The sequence below is a fragment of the Galleria mellonella genome, unplaced genomic scaffold (genome assembly GCF_026898425.1).
Source record: "Galleria mellonella isolate WM207_F2 unplaced genomic scaffold, CSIRO_AGI_GalMel_v1 utg159, whole genome shotgun sequence".
NCBI classification, from domain to species: Eukaryota; Metazoa; Arthropoda; class Insecta; order Lepidoptera; family Pyralidae; genus Galleria; species Galleria mellonella.
Window position 1 is genome coordinate 3,417,215 of NW_026442004.1, and position 16,237 is coordinate 3,433,451.

Sequence of the window (16,237 nt, forward strand, 5' to 3'; positions counted from 1 at the left end):
TTATTTACTACTCGTATCTGAGGATAACAAGATTTATTTATTGAAGATTACTTTAAAAAATTTTTGAGTTTTTATTAGTTTGTTTCTAAGATCTGTAAATGGAATCTGTTTTAATTAGTTTGTGTGAAGTTAATCCGTTTTATTCCATTTAACCCTAGTCTATATTCAATTTAAACAGTTGAGGGATTTAGGTTTGGTGATGGTGATCTATTGGATTTTAATATAATACGATAGATTTAATTAATTGTTACTTTTTTGTTTCTGTATATTTGTTTTTGTTTTTAATATGTATTTTAGGCATTTTAAAAGTGCCGTAATAAGAAATTTTGTTTTCATCACCTTCATGAAAATTTCTATTCGATATATACATTTTCGTTTTCACGTGCATTGATTCTAGAGTGCCGTTTTCTAAATGTATCTTTAAAAATTGAATTTGATATCACAGCGAAATAATTAAACAGATACTATGAGTTTCGTTTTAGATGAATTTTTGCTTGAATAAGATTCTGAATTCGATTCTCTGTTGAGCTAGTTTATGAAATAAAGTTTTCTTAAATGGTTAAAAGGTTTCTTAAATTTTCTTAAATAATACAGGGTATTGTAGTTAGAGGACCAGACGATCCGTGTGATCACAGATATGTAGATAAATCATAATACTTTTTTTTTTCATCATATTAGCCATTATCTGTCCACTGCTGAAGATAGACTTTTTAGGAACAGGCCTGATTCAAAAATGATACTTCTTCATAAAACTATCAAATTTTAATTTTAGAGATAATCGATCTCTAAAGGTTTCAGAGATATCTCTATGAATGACATTGATAGGTATTAAATATTCTGAGGTCAGAATCAATGTATTTAGTAACAGATTATAAATAAAAAAAAATATTCTAGATCATTTTAAATATGTATTTATGTGAAATAACATTGTTTAAATCGAAAAATTGTTTAATCATCACGTGTAATATAATAATGTTTATTAAATAAAGGATATTTTAATAATTGTGTTCATTATTATTTATTATTTCAGCCGTTAACTGTTCACTGTTGGACTTAAGCCTTCTCTATAAGGGGAGTTTTGCCAGTACTTGCCACGCTTGGCAGGCGGGTGCCAAAACTCCCCTCAAGCAAGTTTCGACTGGCAATCGCAGTTAGTCTTTGGAGATGTTTTAAGGGACGTTGCTGCCCATCCCTCGTCCTCCCTTAGTCGGATTTTACGACACCCATGGGAAAGGAACGAGTGGCCTATTTTATGCCGGACCACACGAGAAATAATGTTTAACAATGAGTTAAACGAGCCTTAATACGGCATGAAAGATATATATAATAAAATATAATAAGCAATGTAGATACTATTAACCTTCTTTTTTATTGGCTGATAATGGAATGGTAACCCCGCCTGCGCTATCGGTATATGCTGGCAGGGCACCAGTGAGGGATGATAGGTGACAATGAAGCAGGCCAGTTAGCCCATCGTGACGCATTCCACTAGAATTAATCGCGATGGTTTCCAGGGGGAACCGCGTGGAGGTTGATCATTATCATCGGTTAGACCCCATTACTTCAATCCCTTTCCCACCGGTACTATTCACATGTAAAAGCATTTACATCGCATTAAGTCCTGATTGTATATTTAAATTTTTTTATTTGTAATTATAACATTTTGCTTTTTTGTTACAGCTCGCCTGGTGTGTACCTCACGAGGTTTCAAATTGTTATTTCTCAACGGTTATAGTTATGTTAGAAATACCTCAAGCAGAAACAAAATAAGATGGCGGTGCTCAGTTCGAAAATGTTCCGCCAGGATTCACACGGTTGACGGTGAAATAATATTGGCGATTGAAGACCATTCACATCCTAAAAGAATGTGCAAACTGGATTACGATTGAAAAATTAATTTGTTATCCCCGGAGATTAAAACTGTATCTGCAGTAGCTCGAATGATCAAGAAAAATAATTAAAAAATAATAATAACAGAGGATATTTTTAATTTAATGAAAACTATTTGAAAATTAATTTGATCTCCCCGAAAATTAATAGTAATATAGTAATATATTATATAATAATAATAATAAAAGTAATAGAGGGATATTTTCCAAATACAGACTCAAAAAATTAATTAATTAAATAAAAAATATTTTTTTCGAGCTTTCATAATGTTTATATACAATTTTAGTTGTAATAAAATTGTGTAGAATTAAAAAAAAAAAAGTATAATAATATCGTTGTGTATTTGATTTTAAAATATTTTATTACATTGTATTGTTTTTTTTTCTCTGCGAGAATAAAATGATAACTGCTTTTATAATAATTATTCTGTCTATTAAATTAATAAGAAAATTATTGTAAAAGCATTTATCATGTGATTAATAAACTGTTTTATTAAAATATTGCTATTTTATTTGTTTACTATTAATATAACTTAAGCTAATATTTAGTATAAGTCAGTTTCATTCACAAGAACATAGATTAGTACTGTACTTGTAAAAAATAACAAGTAACGCTCATTCAAGAGTAAGTATGGTGCAACGTATTACATACACAACGGGAATGACGGAATGATGTACGACTTATCAGTCATCATTCTGTCATTATCGTTATGTAATGCGCTGTTTCAAAACAAGAAAGTAATATATGTCTTTATATATTACTTTCTTGCTTTCTATGCGCACCCAAATATTTTTTTCCCTCATTTTACTGCATTCTGATTAAAATATATTTTTAAATGTACTTAACGTAATATAACATTATTTCTTTTAGTGCAGTATGTAAAATCGCGGAGGGGGACAGATCTCGTATATCTAAATGGCTTTTTGTTCTATCGAGACATCAATACCTATTCAAAATGTGATTGGAAAAGTCGATGGAGGTGCAACAAGCGTAGATGCAAAGCATATGTACATGTATTAGACGAAACAAACACGATTATACGTGCTTTTGAAGGCCATAATCATGATTTTGAAGAACATGCTTAATTTTATACGATTACAAATAATAGTTCCAACTTGCATGTGTCGAATCATGTTAAGGAATAATAAACACCAAACAATAAAATAAAATGTCAGCGGAATTCGCGCATAGTCGAATGCATTCTGCGGAATTCGCGCGTAGTTGACTACGTTCTGTGGAATTCGCGCCTAGTAAACTTGTTCCGTCCGAAAGGAAATGAGCTACCTGCATTCACTGTTTTCTTGCAAAGCATTTGAGGTCGTCATTCCATCTTGTGGGGGGAGGCATTCTACATGGCGTTTCTCCGTTTGAGGTCGCCAATAAAGAACCTTTCTTCATTGTTAAAGTTAGTGTTGATATTTTCTTGTTTTACTTTTATTTGTATTGGGTTGGTGCACATGAAATTGCCGATTTAAACAGAGGATCAAAAACAAAACGTTTTTATTTGAAAATTATTTATTCTTGACAAAATAATTATCATGGGCATTATTTTTCAAAAAATTGTCATAACTTTTGCAAATATGGTAATCTGTTGGAAAAAGATCAGGCGACAGGGTGCGGTAAAACTTTATATTTCAGCTCTTATATTTTTTTTATTAACGATTTTGGCGACATGTGGTCTAGCGTTGTCATGAAGCAGAATTACACCACTTCTGTTAACCAATTTTGGCTAACAGCGAGTTCTTGTACAAGTTCTCGTGCGCTTAAATGTATATTGGACTCCACTAATTGTTGTAAAACTTGTAGATCCAGTACGCGCGAAGGTTTACCGCGAGGCTCATTTCCAAAATTCTCTACTCCACAAAGAAATTTTGGAACCAATTTCTCAGTGTTCGTTCAGAAACTGTATTCTCACCTAATCTCTCATTTTTTTTGCTGTTTGCATTGCACGTGCACTTTATCCAACTTTGAACTCGTAAAACGTGACACCTCTAATTTTTTCGAATCCATGATAAGAAAGAAAAACTTGAATCACGTCTAACGACTAAATCCTCTGATGGTGTTTGAAATATTAATCAAGTGTCGATGCTTTGCTTACAATAACAAAAATGAATAAGTCATAACGTGTTTGGTAATATGCGTCCACTGTTTTATATTGTTGCGCAATCGGCAATTTCATATGTACCAACCCAATATGTTATCATATATAAATTATGTTATCATTTAAATATAAAACGAGAGTTACATCATTAAAAATTTTATATTACGCTAAAAATAGTATATTGTGTTTATATTACTAAAAAGTAAATCATGCAATTAATGAGTTTTGATTTTTTTATATCACAAAGATGACAAGCATATATCCCGTCTGATGGTAAACGATCACTGTAGCCTATGGAAGCTTACAACACCAGGGGTGTCACGTGTGCGTTGCCCACCCTGAAAAAACTTTAATATACACTTTTTAAAGAACCCCATACTGTAGTCTCTAGGGAAAACCTCAGCAGGGAGCTAATTCAGCTGTAATAGGCTGTAGTCTGAGCGTTCATACGTGAAAATTTCTCTGAAACCGCATTATATTTGATCATTTAGGCTCAAGCGCATGAAGATGGATTCCCTGTTGATGACGAGCGGTGCAATGATAAAAGGTGACTGTAGGCATTATTTTAAACAATTCATCAGAACACAATCCGTTGTACAAGAGGTAGAACACTCAAAGAGAGGCAAAGTCTCGTTTTAGTCTTTACGGCTCGATACCGCCTGTGAGCTTGGGATCGTCTACAATTCTTATAACCCGTCTTTAAACCAAGTTTAGAAGACCAAGTTGGTATCCAGGTGCTCGTATAATGGTAATTGTGGGTTTTAATATGCACTGCTATTAATAAATGAGCCGGCATAGAACGGCCAACTGTTGAGAGTGGAATTTTCTCTTTTCGGTTGGTTGTATTCATGGAACATGTCGTCTCTTCGCATGTCGTGTTCGCTAAAGATGATGTGGTCACATGTCGTACTATATATCGATATGTCGTATATATATATAAGGTTTAATAAACTGGTTTATCATATATGATGTAATGTTAGACTTTTAGTTTATACGTAAGTATTGACAACATTAGATTCATTTGGTAGAATGGTTAAAATTAATTCCGCTACATTTTTATAATGTGTGCGTTCAAGATGAAAAAGAAAATGTTTGCAGACTATTTGATTATATTTTGTTTACAGGCATATTTGTGCATTCTCAAAGAGGAAAACTATTGTTGAAGCACTTAGGATACACATACTACAAGCATTCCGAGAATTCGGGCACACTGCGATGGGCGTGCTCCACTCATTACTCCAAGGGCTGTCGTGCAAGAATTTTAACGGTCGAATCGTATATCGTGTCTCTTAGAAATGAACATTGTCACCTGCCCACTAAGAATTACGTCGATATTAATTGTTTATCAAAGTGAAAAGTGAAGTGAAATTATTTTAAATTGTGAAAGTGAAACATGAAAATGAAGCCTACAATAAAAGAACCTACTATAAAATGTTTTCCGAAATTTCAGGACCGAACGAGGCACAAATTTGATGTTAAAAATTACATGATATATACTATTTATAAATACTAATAATATTAAAATATTGTTCCTTGGACGGGGACTTTTATGATAGGATTTATGACAAAAGAAATGTTAAGCTCTATTTACTGAGTCGATTTAAGTATAAAAAAGCAGGGAATTGAATTTGAAAATTCGGAAATTCATTTCATGGTAAACCCTCAAGTTTCTTGCTTAACTTGGCATAGATAGTTAATATCTCATACCCAACAATGGCGCATTAATGGGTTATTATTTGGGGTCAGCGTTATATGTTTTTCTCTTCTATTCTTCTCTATTCGCAGTCATTTCCGCATTCACTTCCATTCTGGCCATATCAGATGATATGACCAGAATAGATTATATTATTTATTAAAGTATTTTTTTTTGTCGGTGGTAAGGTGACCACAAATTGTTTTTAAACCCTATCATTCTGTCTGTATCTGAATGTCAGATTGTAAAGATAATTTACAAAAGATATGCGTAACTAAGTTACAAATATTAACCCTTTCCACTCCAATGTCGAGTGTCACTCGACATTGATTTTGTGCCATACCAAAAGGATTATAAAGATTAGAATTAAGAATTATAATATAGTATCCTGTAATTACTCATAAAATAAAGTTTATCATATAAGAAAAAATCAACTTTATTTACAAAATACGAAAAAACCCCTAAAAGTAAAAAAAAAACGCAATTTTAGCGTGGAGCTGGTGGAATAAAAAAAAGGCTTGGAGTGGAAAGGAGTAAGATGGTTGTTTGAAATCACAAGAAATGGCGGAATTATTTATTGACATGCAACAGTTATTGTACGAAGTTACTGTACCGATAATCGAGAATACGAGAATGTTATATGAAGAGAAAAACTAAAGTTTAATAGAAAATTTGAGAATATAAATGTAGAAGATGGAAAATAAATAAAATAATTCTTACAATGTATTTTATATCTATTAGAAATTTTGTTACATCAATTTACCACAACAATAACAATAAGCGATTGTGATTAAATCACAAAATCCCGAATTTCAAATGTAAAATAAATTAATTGTCGTCAGTTTTTGATAAATTTGGTAATATAGTAACGTAGTTTATGGTATTCCCAAAATAAACACAAATCTAAAGACACTTTAATTATTAAAATGTATCACATGTAGTGTATTTTCGAAATTACACTTAGTATTCTTTTTTAATAGTAACATGTAAATAATAACTTTAGTATACGTAATTCCTCTTCTGGAGAATAAGAAGTGTACATAATAAATATGTAGTTTATTTATTAAAATGAGATTCTTCTAGATAAAGATTACAATTACATTAGAGTTATATGCATAATGAATATTTATGAATACTTTTATTCTCTCTTCTTTTATATTCTTCTTTTATCTAGTCGATAATTTTTGTTAATCTTATTATTATATTTTTTATTTTTTCACATATCTTTTTTTTACGATGCGTTCATCACAGCGGTAGAAGTAGACAAATGATTCTGAAAAAAAAATCTTTTATATATTTTTGTTTTATTTATAAAGCTGAATCATGCAAATTTTAATTATTCAATACAGTCTTCTTGTACAGACCTACAGCCGATGTTCTTCAAAAATTCAAGAGGCCGGCAAATGATGTTCCTCCGCAGTTGCAAGTACAGAGTAAATAAAGCTACAGAAGACAAAGTACGGTGGCGATGCGCCACCCATGAACGCTTCGGTTGCAAAGCCAGGGTCCATACTATTAATCAAAATGTGGTTTACTTTATAGACGAACATATAACAAGTGGACTGCAATTCATAGAGATCGAATAATCTTATTTATTAATATAATAAATACATGGATACATACATGGGACATATTTAAGTAAATATGAGGGGTCTTGAGAAAAGCAATAGGAGCCATTACAATAGTCAGAGGGGAAGGGATCGTTAGTAATGCGGGCTACCAGTCCAATTGCTAGCAATATACCCTGTCAGGTCGACCTTCACGCTGTTCCCCCTGGAAACCATCGTGCTGAGTTCCATGTGTATTCATCACGATGGGCTGACTGACCTGCCTTTTTTCATTATTCACCTATCACCCCTCACTGGCGCCCCGCCAGCGTATACCGATAGCGCAGGCGGGGTTACCATTCCATTAATCATCCATTAAAAAAAAAATACAATAGTTTTTTAAATATTGCCTTTTTGCTCGTATCCGTGTGTTTATTCCAGTATCACGCAAAATCTACTGCACTAAATTGGATTCAGTTTTCACAGTTGTATTCTTGAAGGTGTAATTTAAAATTTAGTGTATATTTTATCTTGATATGCCATTTAGAATTTAGTTTATTTCATCCATTTTCCTATTTCTGCAATTCATACGTACGAAGTAACAAGCAAAAAGCTAGTGTAAGATGGAGATAAATGTGAAGATTCAATATCGAGATGAAACTACTCTGGGACCAGTGTAATAAAATATTACTGATTGCATATCAATTGTCGAATATATCGTGTAACGTACATATTAATAAAAGTAGATAATAAAGAATTGAAGATTGTAGCGTAATCAACTATTATGATTTCAGAACTAAAGTATTGACCTGATTTTTTATAATTTTTTTATGCGATTATTCTGCAACTATATCTCTTTTCATTTAAGAGTTTCCTCTTGTCGGTGCAACTAATTCATGCATCTTCTTGCAGCCAGTTCTATCCCACGCCATATCCTTGACCTCCCTATACGACACTTAGTGTTTCTTTTATGTGTCCCATGTAGTTATTCCTCGTTGTATATATATATATATATATATATATATATATATATATATATATATATATATATATATATATATATATATATATATATATATATTTTCTTCTACTATGCTCTTTGAAAAATTGTCATGTTGTATAGGATGGCCTAGCATTTTGCCTTTATCAGTTTTTTTTTTTTTAATTATAATATTGTTATATTACGTTTAAGGTTTAATAGGTTATAAAATAGGATAATGAAATATTATAATTAGCTCGTATGTTTTGTTTACTGAGCAATTAATGTTTATTTTTATGAAATTTGTCTGTGAAAAAATGTTAAAATCAAAACAAAATAATTTAAAGGATACATATATACAATATAGATAATTATAACTGTTGAAAATTTTATATTATAATGTTATTATGCCTTTTGATTTTTTTTTATCTACCCCAATTGAAGAATGCATTCTTCTTTTATATATTACAAAAAAACAGGCACAGATTTTAAATCTACTTGCGTTATCTTTTTAATTCTACTTACGTACAGGCCATGGAAAACGTATAATATCGGGCAGGCCTTATGCTTGATTGCTATTGTGGTTTTATGAGTAATTATAGTTGATTCATCACCATCATCATTTCAGCTATTATCCGTCCACTACTAGACATAGGCCTCCCCCATAGACTGCCATAAGGAACGGTCCTGAGCCATCTGTATTCACTGACTCCCTGCAATGCATTTAAGATTGTCACTGCATCTAGTGGAGGGTCGTCCTATACTGCATTTGCATAGTTATTGCTCGTTGCTGTTGGAAATTATCTTTATGTTACATTTTTTATTTATTGCTTAGTGACTAGAAGTATATATATGTCCCATAGCTTTAGGTGCTTCATATGATTTACCTTTTTTAATTCATCTTATATATAGTACTCTCTTTGTCTCTATGTATGTACATATATGTGTGAAATATAACAAGAAAAAAGGGTATATGACAGGAAGTTATTGACCTTACGTAAGTGTAAGGAGAAACCCTTATTGAACAAAATTTTAAATGATTACTTACATGACAAACGTGCTTGATGTTGATTATGCTCGGACTTTTAAATACCATGTTATTTAAGTCAATACACATAATGTTATTAGAGCTTTGAAAAGAGTAACTGTTGGATTTCTTACGGATTCTTCTCAGCAGATAGCATACATTTCCAATCCAGCAATAGAGTCATTAAATTTTGTTTTTATAAAGATGATTTTCTATAAAAAAAATCTGTTACTGAAATATCTTATTGGTATTATTCACAGATAATCCTGTTGCTTTGTTCCTGACTAATTCTAGAGGCAGGGACATTCTAGTAGTGGGAGGCTTCAGATTTAGGTTCAATGGACACGGAGGAGGGAAGACGAGATGGAGGTGCACGTCACACGCGAAGTATCGCTGTAAATCTGCCGTACACACAATTAATGATCAGATAATTTATTATATGGATCATCATACAACGACATACAATGATTTAGAAGAACAGTAATTTATGTATCTATTGTTTTTTTTTATATTAAAAAAAAGTATTTTCTTTAAAAAATAAAATGGACTGGTAGCTCTGACTGTGCTATAGGTTTATGTTAGTGAGGAATTTAAAGTGAGAACGAAATCAGATCTGTTATTCCGTCATAACGATGATGTAATTAATCACAATGGATTCTAGGAGAAACGTAGATGTCAATCTGGTTGGATACAACAATAGGGTCGGCAATCCTTCTTACTAATAATTTTTTTTCTGAATTCGGAATCATTAGCATTATTTTATGAGAGTGTTCTGTCAGTAAAACTAAACTTTTTTGTCTTAAAGAAACTAAACATATTTCTTAAAAAAAAACTAAACATATTTCTCAAAGAATCTGAACATATTTCTCAATGAAATTAAACATTTTTCTCAAATAATATTTTCATTAGATTAAATTTTTAACAACTGTTGGTCCAGTTTGTTGGACATGCCCGTGGTATGAATAGTATGTTTTCTTGTCATTAGCTTTAAGAGATGTTGCTTTCCACCTATTATTATTGTTATATTTATTACTTTTTTAATAAACTATGTATTATTGAAATATTGTTGATTAAATTTTAATTACCAACTTAGTTAACAAGGTGGATATGAAGTGTTGCCATATAAATATTTTTTTAAGCTACTGTCAATTATTAACAGTGTTTAAAAAGCATAACGTCGTTAGTTAGATTCTATGTGTTTTCATATATATTTATTCGTATTAATAATGTATATATAGTATGTGTACAGAGTGTGTAATCAATAACCGATTTATATTATTATATTTTTATTTGAAATGGTAACACTGTTGTTGTTCTTATACTAAATTTGTCATGATGGAAGTTGTATTTTTTTTTCCAACAAAGATCAAGTCCAATGTCCAACCAACGTTCTTAATTCGTTATATTGTATGTAATTTTCGCCAACGTTTTTAATCCATGGTACTTTTCCTTATTACGTCCATATTAATGTATCTACTCGTGATTTAAATTTACGTACTAATTATATAATAATTATTTATGTAATAGATGTTGAGTTCCCGTTGAGGAAAAGGAAGAATGTTCCATCGGATGATATGAGATTAGACCAATATAGACACTGGCCCGGATGGATGGAGAAACGTTTGCGGTGCAAATTTCCACTATGCACCGGTTACACACTGACGATCTGTGAAAAATGTGGAACGGCTCTTTGTTATAACAGCCGTAACAATTGTTTCAAAAAATATCACACCTCGTAATTCCGTTTTTTATTAGTTTTTTTTTCTCAATATAAATATTATTTTTTTAATACAAAACTCAGTCTCTAAATTATATTACTATTTTTTTTGCCCTAGTTTTTTCTTTGATCTTCGGTATTAATGCTTCCTTCAAGTCGTTGACAAACGAAACAGTTGGCGGAAATAGCAGTCAGTCGTAAAATAAGATAAAACCCAGTGACAATATTAAATAAATTGAACAATTTGCCTAAAAAAAATTACTCAAAATCTCTTATTATTTTTTAAATTATTTATACACAAAAAAGACGCCTTCAATTCAAACATTTAGCATGGAACTATCTTGAAAGAAAACTCTTCCAAATAAAAATATAGTCATGCAAGTTGATTTAAGAAATACAATGAACTTGATATATATTCGTATACATCCAAAATATCCTTCATAAAAAATCATTCCTCCAATAACTGGATTTGTTTTTGTGGTACTTTATATCTTTCTCTAATGTGAACTGATTTTACTGATTATTTATTATGTTTTTATATTATCCTTGTGCAATAAAATAATGCCATATATAGTAAGCAAATTATTTAATATTCGATTAATATTATAAATTGCAATATAAATATAATTAAAATGTGAGTTTAATAAAAATAAAATTGTGAAAATAACCGAATTTCATTTTTACTTTTTTCTTTATAATACATAATTGTTTCATACTTCATTGGTACTAAAAGTTCTTGTGACTATATACAGTAGTAATATATGTAAGTATACAAAAATCTCCAATTACAATAACAATACCGTTATTAATTTTAATTAATTAAGTCCGTAAACTTACGAGGACCATGCATTTTTAGTCTAGAAAAATTTGTATAATGTAGTCCATATATTGTCACAACATATATGTTATGTGAATATGTAGCATATTCAAAAAAATTCCAAACTTCTATGTTAATCTATGTTTACAATTTTAGGAGTTCTACGAGTATTAATGAACAGAATAAAATGTACACTATTTAGGATTTGTCTTAAAACCAGAAAATATATTTTATGCTTGATTATGGGTAATTTTATGTGTGTGTGTGTGTGTGTGTGTGTGTGTGTGTGTGTGTGTGTGTGTGTGTGTGTGTGCGTGTGCGTGTGCGTGTTCGTGTGCGTGTGCGTTGTGTGTGTGTGTGTGTGTATGTATTATCGGTAGTATAACCTCAGCCATAGGAAAAATTACCCATTATCCACATTTAATAAATATTTCTTTTCAAAGATCTAGACAGGACTCTTCTCTTTTTGTTATGAGAAGTTACATTTTATCGAATTTAACTCATAATTTATTAAACATGATTTTCTTAACTTTATCTTTTTTTTTTCTTTTCATAATAGTCTAGTCTTTCTAGGTTTTTTTTAAGTTACTTATATATCAACTAGTTGACCTGCAGATGTTGTTATGCCCTCAACTGACAATTTACAAAGTCCATTTTTGTCTTTTCGAAACAAAAACCATCCTAGCTCTCAAGTTACAATAATCAACACATATTTACAAAATTTCCTTAAAATTGGTTCTAAGGTTTAAAAGGTAAACAAACATATTTAAAAATGATCCATATTTAAAACAGAGTATACTGTTTCGCCCATGTTACCCCCCATGCGTTGCCATTTCTGAGGATTCAGGTGTTATTCCTCTGTACCCAGTAAATTCACGCCATATCCCACCCTTCAAATCGAAACACAGCCATACAAACACAGCTGCTTCACGGTTGAAACACGAATGGGACAGAGGTACCCAAGCAATCGACTTTTGTACAAAGTCTCCCTCTGGTGATTTTGTACAAATTGTATATTTGTAATAAATATACTATTGTAATTTTTTGGAGAAAACAATCTATCTAAAACAAAATAACAGATTATAATATTTTCAGAAAAGATGTTTAAAAATATTTATATTTTTGATTTCCTTTTCAGAATATGTAAACATCATGTCAAAGAAGAGGAAGCGGCTGCTAAAACTGGATGATTACACATATTACCAAAAGCGTAATACTAATGGGAAAATATCATGGGTATGTTCCACCCATCATAATAGAGGTTGCAATGCTGTGATACATACGGTTAATGGGACTATAGTGAAAAGGTCCATAAAACATAAACATTCTATAATATACATTTAACAATTTATTTTTATAGTATTTTTGTATTTTTTTGTAGAAATGAGATATTTTACAGCAGGAAAATCAGAAAAACGTGAGGGAAGAAGGAGTGATTTTTAGTAATAGGAATTAGTGGCCAGATTCCACGTAATACACGAGTATACTTTTAGATCGACTTCCACGTGGTAGCCTCTGGAAAATATTGTTATTAATTAATGGTGAATTCATCATAATGGGTTAAAAGACCTTACTACATTTTTATTTATCATCCCTCACTGGTTTCCTTGTAGCACACATTAATAGCACAAGTAGAGTTTCCATCACCTGTCTTCACTAAAGCCTGATTGTGGTTGCCAAGCGTGACAACTTCTGGCAAAACTCTCCAATAGGAGGAGACCTATGTTCAGCAAGGGATAGTTTACGGCTGATATGATAATGATATCACCATCAGTCTGTCCATATATATATGAACGTATATTATAGTGACGTGTATGAACACCTAACTATAAGTTCACGCACGTACGTCAATTGCACGAACTAACAAACTAATGTACTAAGCATCATCATCATGTCAGCCTTTAACTGTCCATTGCTGAACATAAGCCTCCGCCTTGGGGGGATTTTATCAGTAATTGCTACGCTTTGCAGGCGGATTGACAACCGCAGTCAGACTTTAGAGGTGTATGAGAGAGATACATACATACTAGGCATACATAAATATAATTTATCGCTGTGTACATTTACTCTAATTAGGTCACTTCTCTTTTAACGGACATATAGAATTGCCTCATTATTTTTTTGATATTACCATAAAACATTGTTTTATGGAAACTGCTATTGCTAATTGTTATGGAACAATCAATAATTTTATTTTATTTAATACGTATAAAATGTGTAAATAAAAAAAAGTTATGTATCCATTAAACTAAAAATAGTGTTTTAAACGTTTATTTTATAAAGATTTATTTTATTTGATATATTATTTATATTTTTTTTTCAGGTATTTTGTTACTAAGATCGCAGCGAGGGAGACCACTGTTACAAATAAATGGTTACACGTTTTATCAGAAGCGTGTTACAAATCAGAAAATAAGATGGGTCTGTTCAACACATCACAATCGGAGGTGCAGTGCGGCGGTATACACGATCGATGATCAAATAGTTAGAATGTACACGATGCATAATCATTAAAATATTCATCGTAAATTTAATATTCTAAAGGTGATTAATTGTAAAGGCTTTGTCTTTAGTACTATGTTTTTAAATATGAAACACATTGTTAATATTACTATATATATAGCAATATCTTAAATTATACAGATATAGCATCGAACCTCAAAAACGGGTCAACTTTTTGTCAGCTAATTGTCAAATTAGCTGACTTTTTTTTAACAGCGTTCTATATGCTGAGTCATAAAATGTATCTTGATGCATTATTTAATAAGTAAAATAAGTGTTTACGCATTTACCAGAGGGAGACTTTGTACAAAAGTCGATTGCTAGGTACCCAACCTCTGTCCCTGTGTTTCGGTTTGAAGGGTGGAACATGGCGTGAATTTACAGGGTACAGAGGAATAACATCTGAGTCCTCAGGAATGGCAACGCATGGGGGGTATCATGGGCGAAACAGTATACTCTGTTATGTCCATGGTACTGCTCATGTCTATAGGTGACGGTTACCACTTTCCATCAGGTGGGCCGTCAGCTTGTTTGCCATTCTAAGTTGTATAAAAAAAATTAAAAAAATGCAAAAATTATAAAACATAATAAATATAGAAGTTATAAAGGAATCACTCAAAACTATTTATCACGCATAATTGTATGCAAAAGTTGACCCGTTTTTTGCAAAGTATTTTTATGGAGACACTCCATCTTTAATAAAGGCGGTATACACAATTTATGGCAAAATAATGAGAATGTATACAACTTGATCTCAGCTGTCTATTGCCCACTGGTGAGCATAAGCTTACCCTAAAGAGGAGGTTTACCAGTAGTTGCCACAATTAGCAGATGGCTTGGCAACAGATTAATATAAAAGACATAGCATTATTTTACTAAACACAGTATGACGGTGTTGACACTTGATAGCGTGATAGTGATAACATCAATACAATTATTAAAGTATTAATTTAAAACTCTAACTAGGATAAAAGAATGTGATGATACTAAAGGTCTCATCTTAAATATTTTTAAATATAAAAGACCCCATAAGTGCTAAGTGTAGTTTGGCGGTATATACAATCGATGGCGTAATAGAGAGCAATATGCAATACGCACAATCATTAAGCTTTGATCTAAAACTTAAACTTGGATCAAAGAGTGTGATAATTATCATGGACTCGTATCTAGTTATATTTTATTATAATAAATATTAAATTAACAATATATTTTATTGCAGTAAAGTCCATAAGTCTGACCAAATTAGAACAGCATGCTATAACGTATTCTTAAGAATTGATTTATATTATGTTTATATATATAAAAACTCGTGTATGTATGTCCATTGATGCTAATCTCCGATATTCTTTCGTAAATGTGTTTATTTTGCTCCAGCTGGAGAAAGGATAGTTCACTATAGCTTTGTAATATGAAAAATTGTGACAATATTGTAAGTCTTATAGGTATAGGTGCCTTGCAAGTGACGTAAATAAACATCTCTTAAATTTTATTATAAAATTAATTTATTATTACTTATATCGAAGTTTAAGAAGAGAAATAATTCCATGGGACAGATAAAGGAAATACTAGGCGTCCATGTCGTATAAAGAGATCAGAGATATGGTCTGGAATAGAGCTGGTTGGAAGAGAATACATGATATATTTGCCCTGATAAAAGGAGACTCTTAAAAAAATATATCAAAGTATTTTAATAATATAGTATAGTTGCCATCTCCTCTCCTTAAGAGGAGAGATGAGAATTTGTGTAAAAATTGAAAAATAATAATAATCTGCCCGCATTGTACGCCGGTTTCTCTCCCTGGGGCCCTGAACCTCGGCCGACTGTGCTTCTGCCGGGGGTTATAATATAATTAATATAATATAATATAATAATATAACCGTTTTTTCTAATGAATATTATAATTAATAATATAACTAGTATACGAGAGAGATCCTTTTATTTCATCAGAAATAATATGTAGTCT

General features: G+C 31.2%; 1 protein-coding gene across 7 annotated transcripts in view; it reads left to right on the plus strand.

Annotated features, from left to right (window-relative positions):
• LOC113518763 (modifier of mdg4) overlaps window positions 1-16,237 on the plus strand; it is a 362,824-nt gene that overhangs the window by 296,187 nt on the left and 50,400 nt on the right. Inside the window, exon 5 of one of the 7 annotated variants that reach the window (XM_052892515.1) lies at window positions 1,681-1,904. The exons of the other annotated variants lie outside the window; for them this stretch is intronic. Within the exon in view, the coding sequence (XP_052748475.1) occupies window positions 1,681-1,889 (209 nt within the window). The 3' untranslated portion in view covers window positions 1,890-1,904. Of the gene's footprint in view, window positions 1-1,680; window positions 1,905-16,237 lie in introns of those variants that run through there. 7 annotated transcript variants of the gene reach the window in all.